Here is a 14,909-nt window from a genome sequence, read left to right as displayed (position 1 = left end):
CCTGACCACCCTCCTGTGTATTTTTGGTGTCAGTCCCCCTTTGTCCCTTGTCAGAGTGTCCTGTTATGTTCCAGTTTCTGTAGTGACGTTCCAAGTTTAGTTTTTCATTAGTTCCTGTTCACACTTGGACTTTTGCCTTTGTTTTGCACCTGTTCCATTGGTTCAGTAAAGGGCTCGCTTATGTTAAAACCTCCGCCTGCCTCCATGTCCTCATCACACACAATCCGACACTCTGAAGGAAAAGTGTTCTGTAAAGCTGGGACATCTTACTATTTGTCAATGATAGAGGAAAGCAGCTTTCTTTTTAACACTGTTTCCAGGCTGACAAAGAGTCAGAGCTCTGCTGAATGAAGTCTTCCTTTAGACTTTTTTTTAATAGTAAAGACTAGTAATGATTATTATTTTTCTAACAATTAGAGTAAAACTATTCACACCCTTTCCACGGACGTACCAGTAAATACAACAGCTTTAATAACCGCTTACATTGACTTTCTCTAACACATAAACATGTCTTTTAGAACCCATTCCTACAAGACTGCTCTAAGTCTTATCATTAAGTGATAGCCCAACTGAGATTTTTTGTTTTTGGCCTAAAGAATCTTAAAAACATTATGCCTAACCAGATACTGGACTTACCTTGGCCTCTAGCAGCCCTTTGAGGAACCTGTGTCATTTTTTAATCAGGCCATGTCCTTGACTGTACACATAACTACTTTTATTTATTTGTGCAATATAACTAGAACATTCTGTCTTAGAATGCTGAAAAGCCAGTTCATGCATTCATTACTTCTAGTGTTAACTACTGAAAATCCATTGTTATCTCCCTGAAAAGCCTTCAGCTGATACAGAAGGCTGGAGGGGCTAAGAAGATAAACCATATTTCTCCCACATTCTCCCCATGGGCTCTCTGTTAATTCCCAAATTTAATTCCCTTCTCCTTACATACAAAATGTTGAATAATCATCTTATCTTAAAGACCTCATAATACCATACTATTATAATTGAGAGTTGGGAGGAATGGGATATCACTAGCTCACAGTCTGGGTTTAGGAGACAGACACTATTTGTACTTTTAGATTAGGCCTAAAACTTTCCTTTTTATAAAGCGTATAGGTAGGGCTGGATCACGTGACACTGAATCACCCCTTAGATATGCTGAAAAAGGTTTAGGCTGCTGGGGGGGTTCCCATGATTCACTGACCATTTCTTCTTCATTCACTTCTTTTCACTCTCTGTGTGTTTATACACAGCTGATTCATTCATGAATGAATGAATGATTCATTCAATCATTAGTAACTATGACTCTGTGTCTCTCTGCTCTTTTCTCTATCCCCTCACTCCCGAGCTGGTCACGGCAGATGGCTGGCCCTCCCCTCAGCCTGGTTCCACCTGAGGTTTTTCCCATTCAAAGGGAGTTTCTCCTTCCCACTGTTGAAAAATGCTTGCTCACGGGGGCTCATCTGATTGTTGAGATTTTCTTTCTAATATCGTAGGGTCTTTATCACCCTAGTACAAAGGGCCTTGAGGTGACTTTTGTGTGAATTGGCACTTTATAAATGAAATTCAATTGAATGGAAATAAAATGGTGCTTTTGTTAAAGATATTTTGTAAAGTGAGGCACAGAAGGTTTACAGTTGCTGATAAAATGTCATCTTTATTCTTCACTCTAAGGTGACCTCTGATAAATTAGTCTTTTCCGACAGAAACTAACAAACACTAACAGACACGCCATGCATCTTTTTAGTGTGTGGAGTTTTGTTTTTTTGTTTTTTCAACAGGAAGCCCCATTTTCTGACAGGTTGTCTGAAAACACACTATACTGTAACTGTAAAATGTAACACGACGCCCTGTTCAATAACTCAGTGACTGCTTTAACAGTCGTTTAATAATGGAGTTCTGCGGCATGGCGGATGCATCAATGACTCACAGAAAATATAAAGAGTGTGTTATGGAATCACAAAAATACATACTTTATAATCCAAATGCATGTCACTCTCTAAACTTTAGAGACTACAAAGATGTGGAGGCAGCTTTGAATGCCATGAAGAATGTTGCCAGGCTTATAAATGAGAGAAAACGGCGCCTTGAGAACATCGACAAGATCGCTCAGTGGCAGAGCTCTATAGAGGACTTTGAGGTGTGTAATGAAGCATATTTTTTCTAACATTTCTCCAACACTTCTGACCACTTACTATTAACTGCAGCATGTCTGAGTAGCACCTAATAGCTGTATGTGTGCTTTAAACCTTGCAGGGTGAAGATGTCCTCAGCAGAAGCTCTGAGCTCATCTTTTCGGGAGAGCTGACAAAGCTATCCCTGCCTCAGGCTAAGAGTCAACAGAGAATGTTTTTCCTTTTTGACCATCAGATGGTGTACTGCAAAAAGGTGCCCTTTTTTTCTACAGTGGATGTCATTTTGTGAGGTGCTGATAAAAGCATGTGGCAAGAATCACCCTAAGAGGCAGGAGAATGGGGCATCAGCGTATATATGTACAAAAGAAAAGGTTATTCATGGTTGTGTATCAGGTGTTATTTATATAGCGCCAAATCACAACAACAGTCACCTCAAGGTGTCTGTGTAAAGTAATACTAATGTGTCAAGCTAATAGGCTTAATTTGTATTCTAAATACAAATAAATTACTATAATTTACTATAATACTACACTGTATTCCACAAGAAGAAGACAGTTTAGTCAGTGGAAGAAGAAAAATGGTGGTTTGTATATACTGAGATGGATCATTAACTGAATTGTCAAGGTTTGTTTGGTGCAGGACTCAATCGCAGGACTCCAAAACTAGTGAAAAGATTTTTAAAGGGGCATATATACATATGCACAGTGAATAATGGGAAGAGGGGCTCCAGGGAATCCAAGGGAGGAGGGGCAGGTCCAGGGCAGGCACACGTTCACAGTCCTCTTCACACTGTCCATGACTCAAACACCTCCAATCCAATCCTCATAAGTCCACTCATGCTCACTCACATCCACTCGGGTTCAAAGGGCAGGAAAGGCAGGCTGGGGGTCTGGGAAGTCTGTACACGGAGGAGATAAGGTTGTTAGGAGAGAACACTAGTAAGGAATAGAGGACTGGACAGGTATGGTTTCAACTACGAAACATGAAAGACATTGTATATGCGCTGTAATAGAGACTGGGTTGACGATGAAAGGCTCAAAGACGTTAGGTGCCAGTTTCTTTGATTCGGTGCAGACCAGGACGAACCTTGTGAAGAGCCATACCTTTTGTCCAGGCATGTAGGTAGGTGCAGGTGTCCTCCGACGATCAGACAGCCCTTGGTTTTGTTCCTTGGTTCTAAGGAGGGTGGGCCGAGTAGCTCGCCAGACACGCCAACATCTGCGGAGGTGATGTTGCACAGATGGAACGAGATGCTCTCCTTCCTCAGTCGGGAGAAGAGGTGGCTGGTACCCGAGCAAAGCCTCGAAGGGAGAGACTCCAATGGTGGAGGAGGTGTGGCTGTTGTGAGCATATTCAAGCCAGGTGCAAGCTCCAGGTGTTTTGGTTAGTCGAAGCTACACACCTAATTGCCGTCTCCAGTTCCTGATTCAGCCTGTCTGTCTGACCATTGGTTTGGGGGTGATAACCTGATGAGAGACTGACCTGGGCACCAATGGCTGAGCAGAATTTCTTCCATACCTTTGACGTGAACTGAGGTTCATGGTTGGAGACGACATCTGAGGGGATTCCATGCAGGTGGAACACGTGATCTGTCAGTAGCTGGGCCATCAATAATAGACAGATTTACCGTGTTTCATGCTGAAGGTGGGAGGCCTGTCATGAAGTCGAGGGTGATGTGTCAAGACGGCCTGGGTTTGGTAGCAGTCGGAGCAGCCCCTCCGGAGGAGAGGTCAGTGATGTATTTTCAGGCTTTTACATACTCTCGGGCATCTCGAGCTAAAGTGGGCCACCAGAACAGGGACCCCGGGAATGACATGGTGCATTGGATTCCAGGATGATGCGAGAATCATGCCCATTGGCGCACACGGCCTGCATGGATGAAGGGACATAGAGCCGGTCCGGGGGTCCTGTCCCAGGATCAGGTTCGGCATGGTGCAGCTGCCACACCACTGACTCAATTTCCAAGGGGAGTCCTCCTATTACACAACCCCCAGGAAGGACCGGTGTTTCCTCTTGCGTCTCCTCAGAAGATGAAAACTGGTGTGATAAAGCATCTGGCTTGACGTTTCAGGACCCGGGCTAGTAGGTAATTGAGAAACTGAACCGTGTGATAAAGAGTGCCCACCTGGCTTGGCGCGCGTTAAGCCGTTTTGCTGACTGGAGGTAGGCGAAGTTCTTGTGGTCTGTCCACAAAGTGAAAGGCTGTGCTGTTCCCTCAAGCCAATGCTGCCACTCCTCTAGCACCAGCTTGATGGCCAGTAGCTCACTGTTGCCAACGTTGTAATTTTGTTCTGTGGGAGAAAGAGGGTGAGAGAAGTAAGTATATGGATGGAGTTTACCTTCAGTCTTTTGACTGAGGTATCCACCTCCACGATGAAAGGTCAGGTGAGATCCAGCTGGGTGAGAATGGGTGCCAAAGCGAAAGGCTGCTTCACGTGAGCAAAAACCTCCTGGGCTGCCTGCCCCCACTAAAACAGGACCTTAGGAGAGGTGAGGTAAGTGAGAGGTGAGACAATTTTACTGAAGTTGCGAATGAAGCGACGGTAAAAAAGCTTCAACAAACAGACGGTTCTCCAGCAGCCTCTGCAACACTAGTTTTACATGCCATTCATGCTCTGCCACTAACCTGGAGAAGATGAAGATATAATCTAGGTAGACAAAAATAAAGTGGTTGATGAAGTCTCTGAGAATGTCATTAACGAGGGCGTGGAAGACTGCCGGAGCATTTGTTAATCCAAACGGCATGACGAGATACTCAAAATGCACCAAATGAGTGTTGAAGGCCATCTTCCACTCGTTCCCCTCCCTTATGCCAAAGAAATGGTATAAATTCCGGAGGTCCATTTTACTGTCATTCCTTGGAGAAGCTCAAACGCAGAAGTCAACAAAGGCAACAGGTATTTGTTTTTAACAGTTATTGTGTTCAAACCCCAATAATTAATGCAAGGTCTGAGAGACTTGTCTTTCTTTTCCATGAAGAAAAATCCTGCCCCTAAGAGAGAGGACAAAATTATCCCAGCAGCAAGTGAGTTGGTAATGTATTCTTCCATGCCCTCCCTTTCTGGCTGGGAGAGGTTTTAGAGTCGGCTGGTTGGCAATGGTGCCCAAGTAGCAAGTCAATAGCACAATCATTGGGCTTGTGTGGAGGAAGAGAGCGACCACGATCCTTATTAAATACCTCAGCCACTTCATGATAAACCGAAGGAACAGCAGCTAGGTTCGGAGGTGTCAGCAGAGGTGATGCTGGAAAGACAACTGTCACGCCCGGTGTGGCAGGCGTGTGGAGATTATAGAGAGGACCCAAAAGGCGGCAGCTCTGGTGCAGGTGAGCCTTTATTTACACGCGTGGGTACAAACAACAAAGGCAGGTGAACAAGAACTGAAAAACCTAAACTGGGAAGAGCTAACAAACAAACCTGAAACCTTGGGTCGAGAAACGGAGATGCAGGGAGAAAACACGAGAACACGGAGGGGAGCAACACAGACGAACCAGCAGCTAACAGAGGCAGACACGAGGTTTAAATACACAGAAGGATAACGAGGGAATGAGACACAAGAGGGCACAGCTGGGAGTAATCAGACCTGACGAGACAGGGGAAAAGTAAACTGAACACACTGAGATAAGACAGAGACTTTTGAAGTAAAACAGGAAACACATGCACGTAATGACAGACCCAAAACGCAGACTAAACACAGGGATACACTGGTAGAAAAGAATGAACACTGACCGAGGAAGAACAGAACCAAAATTACAATAATAGAAAACACAAAACGCTGGGTCAAAAGGACCCAGGATCATGACAGTACCCCCCCCTCAAGGGCTGGCCCCAGACAGCCCAAAACAAGAAAACCAAGAAACGCCCAAAAACAGAAAACAACCAGACCAGGGCGGGCGGTGGGGGACCAGGAAGGAGGGCTCGAAGCCAAAACAAGACAGGGGCACCAGAAAACACAACACGAGCCCAAAACCAAAAGAAGACAAAAAGGAAACACACCAGAGCACAGGAAAATAGGCCAAAACAGAACACAACAGGGGGCCGGCCGTGAGGATGGCGACGTGGACACAGTTCAGGGGGACGGCCAGGGGGCCGACAGCACCGCAGCCCAAACAGTTCAGGGGGCCGGCCGAGCGGACGGCAGCGGCGCCGACGTGGGCACAGTTCAGGGGGTCGGCCGTGAGGACGGCAGCGGCGCCGGCGTGGGCACAGTTCAGGGGGCCGGCCCGGGGGCCGACAACACAGGAGCCCGGACATTTCAGGGGGCCGGCCGTGAGGACGGCAGCGGCGGCGATGTGGACCCAGTTCAGAGGGCCGGCCGTGAGGACGGCAGCGGCGGCGATGTGGACCCAGGTCAGGGGGCCGGCCGTGCGGAAGGCAACGGCGGCGACTCAGGCGAAGGCGGTCCGGGGCCGCCCACGACGGCGATGTCGCCTGGCCCGTGGCCTGGAAAGTGGCCGGTTAGCTGCAGACCCAGACGGGGCAGGACCAGGCGACGCTGAAAACACGGAGGCTGGGCCAGGCGACGCTGAAAACACGGAGGCTGGGCCAGATGAGGCTGCAGGCGCAGAAGCAGAAGCCGCAGCTGGCGTGGATGATGCGGCTGCAGCTGGCGTGGATGATGCGGCTGCAGCTGGCGTGGATGATGCGGCTGCAGGCGACGGCGTAGAAGCCGGAGACGGACGCGCTGCAGGCGACGACGTGGACGGTGAGGCTGCTGCAGGCGACGGCGTGGAAGCCGGAGACGGAAGCACTGCAGGCGACGACATGGACGGTGAGGCTGCTGCAGGCGACGGCGTGGAAGCCGGAGATGGAAGCGCTGCAGGCGACGACGAGGACGGTGAGGCTGCTGCAGGCGACGGCGTGGAAGCCGGAGATGGAAGCGCTGCAGGCGACGACGAGGACGGTGAGGCTGCAGCTGGCGGCGGCGTGGAAGCCGGAGACGGAGGCGCTGCAGGCGGCGGCGGCGTAGATGGTGAGGCTGCAGCTGGCGGCGGCGTGGATGGTGAGGCTGCAGCTGGCGGCGGCGTGGATGCCGGAGACGGAGGCGCTGCAGGCGGCGGCGGCGTGGAAGCCGGAGACGGAGGCGCTGCAGGCGGTGGCGTGGATGGTGAGGCTGCAGCTGGCGGCGGCGTGGAAGCCGGAAACGGGGGCGCTGCAGCTGGCGGCGGTGTGGAAGCCGGAGACGAAGAGGCCGCAGCTGACGGCGTGGAAGCCGGAGACGAAGAGGCCGCAGCTGACGGCGTGGAAGCCGGAGACGGAGGTGCTGCAGGCTGGACGGATCCCTTGGATCCTCCAGCGACGACAGGAAGCAAAGGCCGGACAGGCCCCTTGGACCCTCCAGCGACGACAGGAAGCAAAGGCCGGACGGGCCCCTTGGACCCTCCAGCGACGACAGGAAGCAAAGGCCGGACGGGCCCCTTGGACCCTCCAGCGACGACAGGAAGCAAAGGCCGGAGCGGTCCTTCGGACCCTCCAGCGACGACACGAGGCAAAGGCCGGAGCGGTCCTTCGGACCCTCCAGCGGAGACACGAGGCAAAGGCCGGAGCAGTCCTTCGGACCCTCCAGCAGAGACACGAGGCAAAGAGTCCACTAGCCGACATAAAGGCAGCTGGCACTGCACGGAGCACTGGCTTTGCCCAGGCAACACTAACACGGAGGAGTTCTCTGAGGGCTGCTTAATCTTCAGGGGTCCAGTAATAGCTGGGGGGTGAAACCTAGCTTCTGGGGAGGCCCTGGAGTGCATTAGTTCGCCTGAAGCAGCCAAAGCGCAAGAATCTCCCTGGGTGGAACGTAGACTTTCTCCCTGCATAAAGCGAGTGTGTGAGACTGGAGCTACGGGGGACACTGGAGCCTGAACTGAAAGTGGCACTGGGGCCTGAACTGAAAGTGGCACTGGGGCCTGAACTACAGGCGGCACTGGGGCCTGAACTACAGGCGGCACTGGGGCCTGAACTGAAAGCGGCACTGGGGCCTGAACCACAGGCGGCACTGGGGCCTGAACCACAGGCGGCACTGGGGCCTGAGCTGCGGGTGAAGCTGGGAGCACTGGAGACTGCACTGAGGGTGACGCTGGGAGCACTGGAGACTGCACTGAGGGTGAAGCTGGGAGCACTGGAGACTGCACTGAGGGTGAAGCGGGCAGCACTGGAGACTGCACTGAGGGTGAAGCGGGGAGCACTGGAGACTGCTGCGGGGCAGCTAACTGAGCTACTGGAGGCTGGGCAGCTACTGGAGGCTGGGGAGGAGTGGCGGAGCGAGGCTGGGACGAGGAGGTGGGGAGTTTGTGTAGCTCTGAACGTGGAAGTCCCAAGAACAACGCAAAGGATTGCAGCGGAGTAAGCCCAGTGTCTTCCACCACATAATCCTTCTTTCGCCGCTGCTTGCTCCTCCTGCAGGGCCTGACTTCTGAAAGCAGCGGTGGAGTGACACCAGAAAACTGAGCTGAGAGCGGCTGCTGAGCAGGCAATGAGCTGTTCTCATAATCATCTGCCGCACAGAAGACAGCCCCAGAATGAACAGTCAAATAGTCCGAAAACGGAAAAGAGTCCTCACTCACCACAGCCGGCGAATTAGAAGTCCGAACGTCCGGCTGTGGGGTGGCGCGCCGGCGGCGCGATCGGCGTTTCCTCCCCGCAGATGGCTCCGACGGGCCGGGCAAGATCACATCCGGCGAGTTGGGCAGCGAGGCAGGAGTAGCTGAGAGAAGGTGAGGTGTGCGCCGGAGAAAAGCCTGCATGGTCGGAGGAAGAGATTCCAAAAGCCATGGCAGGCCAGAAAAGAGCTGTTGAAGCCAGCTTTCAACAGCGCGGCGAAGCTCATACGGAGGGTTCTCCAGCCATTTCCCGAGGAGGATCTCCACATTATAGGTGATGTCATCTTGAAGCTCCTCGGACGGATTGAATGCCGCAGGGTCCATGGTGGCTGGTTCGTGCTGTCACGCCCGGTGTGGCAGGCATGTGGAGATTATAGAGAGGACCCAAAAGACGGCAGCTCTGGTGCAGGTGAGCCTTTATTTACACGCGTGGGTACAAACAACAAAGGCAGGTGAACAAGAACTGAAAAACCTAAACTGGGAAGAGCTAACAAACAAACCTGAAACCTTGGGTCGAGAAACGGAGATGCAGGGAGAAAACACGAGAACACGGAGGGGAGCAACACAGACGAACCAGCAACTAACAGAGGCAGACACGAGGTTTAAATACACAGAAGGATAACGAGGGAATGAGACACAAGAGGGCACAGCTGGGAGTAATCAGACCTGACGAGACAGGGGAAAAGTAAACTGAACACACTAAGATAAGACAGAGACTTTTAAAGTAAAACAGGAAACACATGCACGTAATGACAGACCCAAAACGCAGACTAAACACAGGGATACACTGGTAGAAAAGAATGAACACTGACCGAGGAAGAACAGAACCAAAATTACAATAATAGAAAACACAAAACGCTGGGTCAAAAGGACCCAGGATCATGACAACAACAGACGGAGTGGCAGATCTTAGGCATGTTATGTGGCATTCCTCCCTCCATCAAGAAATACAGCCTTTTCTCCAGTCAATGAGTGGGTTGTGTTGTAACAGCCAGGGATAGCCAAGAACCAGAGGCGTTAGTGGAGCCTTGAAAACAAACAAACTGATTAACTCAGAATGATTCCCGACAAAGTCATTGTTACCGGTTCAGTAATGTGGGTGACATCTGATAAACGCTGACCATTCAGGGAGGAGGTTCGTAGAGCATGATGCAGCTGCTCAACAGTTAAGCCTAGTTTCTTAGCAAAGGAAAAGTCAGTAAAACTCTGTTCAGTGCCGGAGTCAATTAATGGAGTGAGTGAGTGGAGGTGTGAGCGGTTAGCTTAGCTGGTAACACTAGATTAGGAGGGGAGTGTGAGATATTTATTTCGCCCACCAGTACCCCTGCTCTCAGGCTCTGCTCTGAATATTAGGCAGAATTATTTAAAAGCATAGCATACATTTTCATTGCTATGCAAGATGATACCCAGGTTTATCTACCCGTGAAACCAGATGGCACACACAAATTTGTTCAACTGTAGGAATGTCCTAAAGACATAAAGGCCTGGATGACCTCTAATTATCTCTTTCTGAATTCAGATTAAGCTGAAGTTTTTATATTCTGCCCTAAAAATCATAGAAATGTGGTGCCATGATCCTCCAGTCCTCCTATACTGGCTCACTCAGCAGCAGAGACCTTCAGAGCATTACTGAAAGAGAGATTGCTGAGGAAAGAAAATACTGTGGTGGAGCCAAGGGCCTTGTTAACTGGAAATCCCTTTGCTTTGCTTCTGACTTTGTCTTGAAAACTTTTCTCCTGAGTCCTGTGTATTGACTTTAATCTGCATCACGTGTTTAACCTGATTCGTATCCTGGTTACTGGAGGCCAAGGTAATGCCATCCAGATTATATCCTGTAATGCACATAAGCAAATAGTACGGACTGCTTTCTTACATTTGCACAGCAGTAAATTACTCCTCATATCAAAGTCTTGAATAATCAGGCCCCATCTCATCTTAAATACCAAATTTTACCATATATCACCCCAAATGAACACTTTGTTTCCTATTGTACCCTCGGAGCCACAAGGAGCCACAAGTCTGAAAGCAGAGCTTTTAGCTGTCAGGTCCCTCTCCTATATTAACCAGCACCCAGTTTGGATTCAGGAGGTGGACACGCTTTGTACTTTGTACTTTTCTTTTTTTTATAAAGCTTTGTTTCGGGTCACTTGATCCAGGCTACTGATAAGGCTCTCCATGCTGCCATGAACATTTCTTTTTCACTCCCCTGTTTATACAGCATTTTGCATTCAGTCATGCTGTGCATGCTGTGGAAGTGAACCAGTCTCCCTCCTGTGACTCCTAACAGGTCACAGCAATTGGCTGCTCCTTCCTGAGCCTGATTCTGTCAGAGGTTTCTTCCTGTTAAAAGGGAGTTTGTCCTTCCTGCTGTTGCCAAGCGGTTGCTCATAGGGGGTTTTCGGGTTTTCTCTCGGGGGTGTTGAGAACCGTTGAGGTGACACAGTGCTAAACAAAAAAATAAAAAAACCCAAAAGAAACCTTTTGGCTTTTGTTTACTTTTCCTTGTTTTCTTGTTCAAAACAAATCCTTCTTTAAATCTGCTGTCCATTATTTTTGCAGGACCTCCTGCGCCGAGACATGCTTTACTACAAGGGCCGGATTGACATGGACCACATGGAGGTAATAGATCTGGAGGATGGTAAGGAGAAAGACTTCAACATCAGTGTGAAAAATGCTCTGAAACTGCGTTCGCTGGCTGGTGATGAAGTCCACCTCCTGTGTGCTAAGAAGCCTGAGCAGAAAGAGCGCTGGCTCCGAGCCTTCACTGATGAGAGGAGGCAGGTCCAGCAAGACCGCGAGACAGGTCAGACATGTGCTCAGTTCATATATAACATTTGGATTATAATAACGGTGACAATCCAAGTTTGTTGTAGCACTGTCGTGGCACATGCATTAAACACATACAGACTCTGTAAACTTTCACAGAATTCTGATTTTTAAATTCATTTTGTCAAGGACATTTTCAGTCAGCTGATTTGAATGCGGTCGGTGTGATGTCCTTACAAATAAAGCTTTGGTGTTTCTTTTCTTTTTGTCAGGGTTCACTCTCACAGAGGTCCAAAAGAAACAGGCCATGTTGAATGCCGGCAAAAGCCATCCAGCTGGGAAACCCAAAGGTATGCACCAATGAATTTATCGTAGAGTAACTTGGGGTTCAATATCTTGCCCAAGGATACTGTGCAGACTGGAGATGGGAGCAGTCAGGGATTACACACATTATAGAAATGTCTGACAGTACACACTTTGTGATCTGCTGCCATGTGCATATGTCAACAGATTATGTGATTATCTAAAAGTTTTCCTGTTTCACCTGTTTGGCTCTTTGTAGAAGTAGAAGCTCACCTGGCTTAGTTTACACTGAACTTTTACCGAGTTAGTATGATCTAAATAACTAATGCAATCTCAGACCCTCATAATGAAACCCTTCCTTGTTTCCTAATGCACATCAAACAGCGGTGTCCAGACCTTACTATGACTTCCTCCTGAGGCAGAAACACCCCTCTCTCCCCACTGCTTTGCCCCAGCAGCAGGTCTTTATGCTGGCTGAGCCCAAGCGCAAGACCTCCACCTTCTGGCACAACATCGGCAGACTGACGCCCTTCAAGAAGTAAAAACTGTAAGGGAAAAAAGCCTTGGAGAAAAGGAACAGAGAAGGAGAAAGAGTCTCTGTTCATGCCTGAATAGTCTGTTTTTAACCCTGCCTCTCTTTAATTCCTACACATAATATCCTCTAATTACTGATTTAATGTATAGATATGAATTGAATATGTTATCTTTTGAAAGCACTTTATATGTTGGTTAACAATCAGACATGGGAATGGTCCTCTAGAGACAATCAGTCAGATAGGTAGAGTAAACTCTTGGTTCACTTAATAATAGACCTTGAATCAAGCACTAATTGGTACTAAAACTACTATTGTACTACTACAGTACTAGTACTGTACAGCTGCAGGTGAGCGAGGGACTCCTGACTGTGCTGTCTCTGTGAAGACGTTGCCTGTCAACAAAACCTTGTTTATTTTCACTCTTCTGTTGCTTCATGATTTGACAGATGCCAAGTGTTTGTAGTGCCAGATGATCTGTTTTTATATTTGTTCCTTGTCTGCTTATGAAGCAAGAACGTTTCTTGTGCGTTTCCATGTACAGAAATATAATTTCAGCTATGTTTTGTTTCGTGATTATGATCCACCAGGATTTGGTTTTGTACTTCTCTGGTGTAATGTGCAAACTCTTGACAAATATCAAACACAGCCCAAATAAGAATCGGCTCAGCACATGTTCTCGGCTGTTCTGGCTCCACGGTCTGAACCTCGACAACTCCTGATACCTGCCGTGTCAATGAAAGTACGCAACTCGCTCGATTTTGTTTTCTTTCTGTTCTTTGTTGAAGTGCCATTTGAAGTGTGTCATGGATGCTTTACAATGACATGCATGGATGTGCTTAAAAGAAATACTGTGAGGAATATTTTTTTATCACTGAAGAGCCCTGCTATATTTAACCTGATAGCTGGTTAAAGCTGGTTTCATTGTGCAGCCATGCTGACAGCATCTCTCTCTGTCTCACACACACACATTCTTTTATCTACCTGTATTTCTGATATTCACTATTCCTGCTCTGTGTATCTGATCTCCAGTATAATCTCATGTCAGATCAGTGCACCCCGGCGATATTGCTCTGTAAGTGCATTTAGTGAAATGTACTCCTTACTCCTTTCTGTTCAAATATTAAACGTTCCTAAAATGACATGTCGCTTTAACTTGGGGTGATTTTTACTTTGTTTCATGCCACTCTTTCTGGAGTTTCATTTCTTTAACGACCATGTGTATGCTAACATGGAGTACAAGCTAAGATTTTCATTTTATATATTAAAAAAACCTGCTGAAACTATGTTCAGTATCAAGTCTGTATTACTTTGCTTTTCATACCATTCAAAGGAAGATTGCCTTGAAAAGTGATACAGTTCACACTTCATCGTGGTTACACTGCACTACTTATATTACAAAGGTTGTGGGAAGCATAGACTATATAAATGAGAAAACAGTCACACACACAGTTTCACTGACTCCACATTATTTACATTCAGAATGTGATGGTGGCATCATGGGCACTATCATACTGTTTGTTTGTTTGTTTTTAATAAGAATTGACATTTATTTATTGCTTGAAAGCTAACACTAGCAAGCGCAGTTAGCAGGCTGCATCAATAAACTGTGAAGGTGCAACTTATAGATGCTTAGTAAAAAGCTAATAAATGACTAATAGCACTTCGCATTGCCTTTCCCCCCTCTCCTGGAGGTCATCGTTTGGTGTTAAGTAATGTAATAGTGTATTATTGTAGGGTTTTTGCCTTATAATATACACTGTAAAATCTAATTAGTTCCCAGAACTCAAAAAAATTATGCAAACTTGTTGCCTCAAAAAAAACTAAGTAAAGCTTACTTAGGATGACTGTTAGAACAACTTATACATTGCAAGTCTGCAGTATTAAGAATAACTTGATATCTCTGACTGTACAATACTAATTGTTTACCTACTGACAAACATTTCAAGTTCAACTAAATAAAAAAAACAATTTGTGGTAACCTGAATATGATTAAAAATAATTAACAACACTTTTTGTAATGATGTTAAAATCAGCCCAACTTTTATTTTCAAACACAACAAAGTATAACAGCCAACATACTGGACACTGTTCTGCTGAACAACAAACAATTATATTGCCATCACTGTTATAATCTTACAATGAAACAAAGTCTCAGATTTAATTATTCTGAAAATAAGTTTAGGTCTACCACAGTTTGTTTTGTACTTACATTACTTATATAATCAAAATAAAATATTTATTGTTCTGTCACAAGTGCAGTCTCTAATTTAAACAACACATTTGTTTTTCATTCCAACACATGAGCTGGAATGTTGTATTATTTTAAGGATGGCTTGTTTCCAGTCCAGGCATTACTGCCTGAATGACTGTCATGGATTGAGGTGATCCAAATGTAGGTGCAGAAGAAAGTCTTTAACTTCCCTTAAGTACAGTGGCAGTGGATGTGGGTTGGAGATGCAATGAGCTTGAACCTGCAGGCGACCATCTTCACTGACCACACCATCTGTGACGGAGGACTCATCTCTCCTGGTGTCCTGCAAGCAAACAATCATATTTTTTTGGAACATGAACTTAATTGCT

General features: G+C 47.2%; 1 protein-coding gene across 3 annotated transcripts in view; it reads left to right on the top strand.

Moving 5' to 3' along the window:
* arhgef4 (Rho guanine nucleotide exchange factor (GEF) 4) overlaps positions 1 to 13,612 on the top strand; it is an 83,244-nt gene extending 69,632 nt beyond the window's left edge. For all 3 annotated transcript variants that reach the window (XM_003457507.5, XM_013265592.3, XM_025910258.1), the window contains 5 exons: positions 2,008 to 2,137; positions 2,254 to 2,385; positions 11,284 to 11,527; positions 11,763 to 11,840; positions 12,178 to 13,612. In XM_003457507.5, coding sequence (XP_003457555.1) covers positions 2,008 to 2,137; positions 2,254 to 2,385; positions 11,284 to 11,527; positions 11,763 to 11,840; positions 12,178 to 12,335 — 742 coding nt within the window. In that variant the 3' untranslated portion in view covers positions 12,336 to 13,612. The remainder of the gene's footprint in view (positions 1 to 2,007; positions 2,138 to 2,253; positions 2,386 to 11,283; positions 11,528 to 11,762; positions 11,841 to 12,177) is intronic.
* Positions 13,613 to 14,909: the final 1,297 nt, after the last annotated feature.

Source organism: Oreochromis niloticus, linkage group LG9 (genome assembly GCF_001858045.2).
Source record: "Oreochromis niloticus isolate F11D_XX linkage group LG9, O_niloticus_UMD_NMBU, whole genome shotgun sequence".
NCBI lineage: Eukaryota > Metazoa > Chordata > Actinopteri > Cichliformes > Cichlidae > Oreochromis > Oreochromis niloticus.
This window is presented reverse-complemented; position numbering and strand designations above follow the sequence as displayed.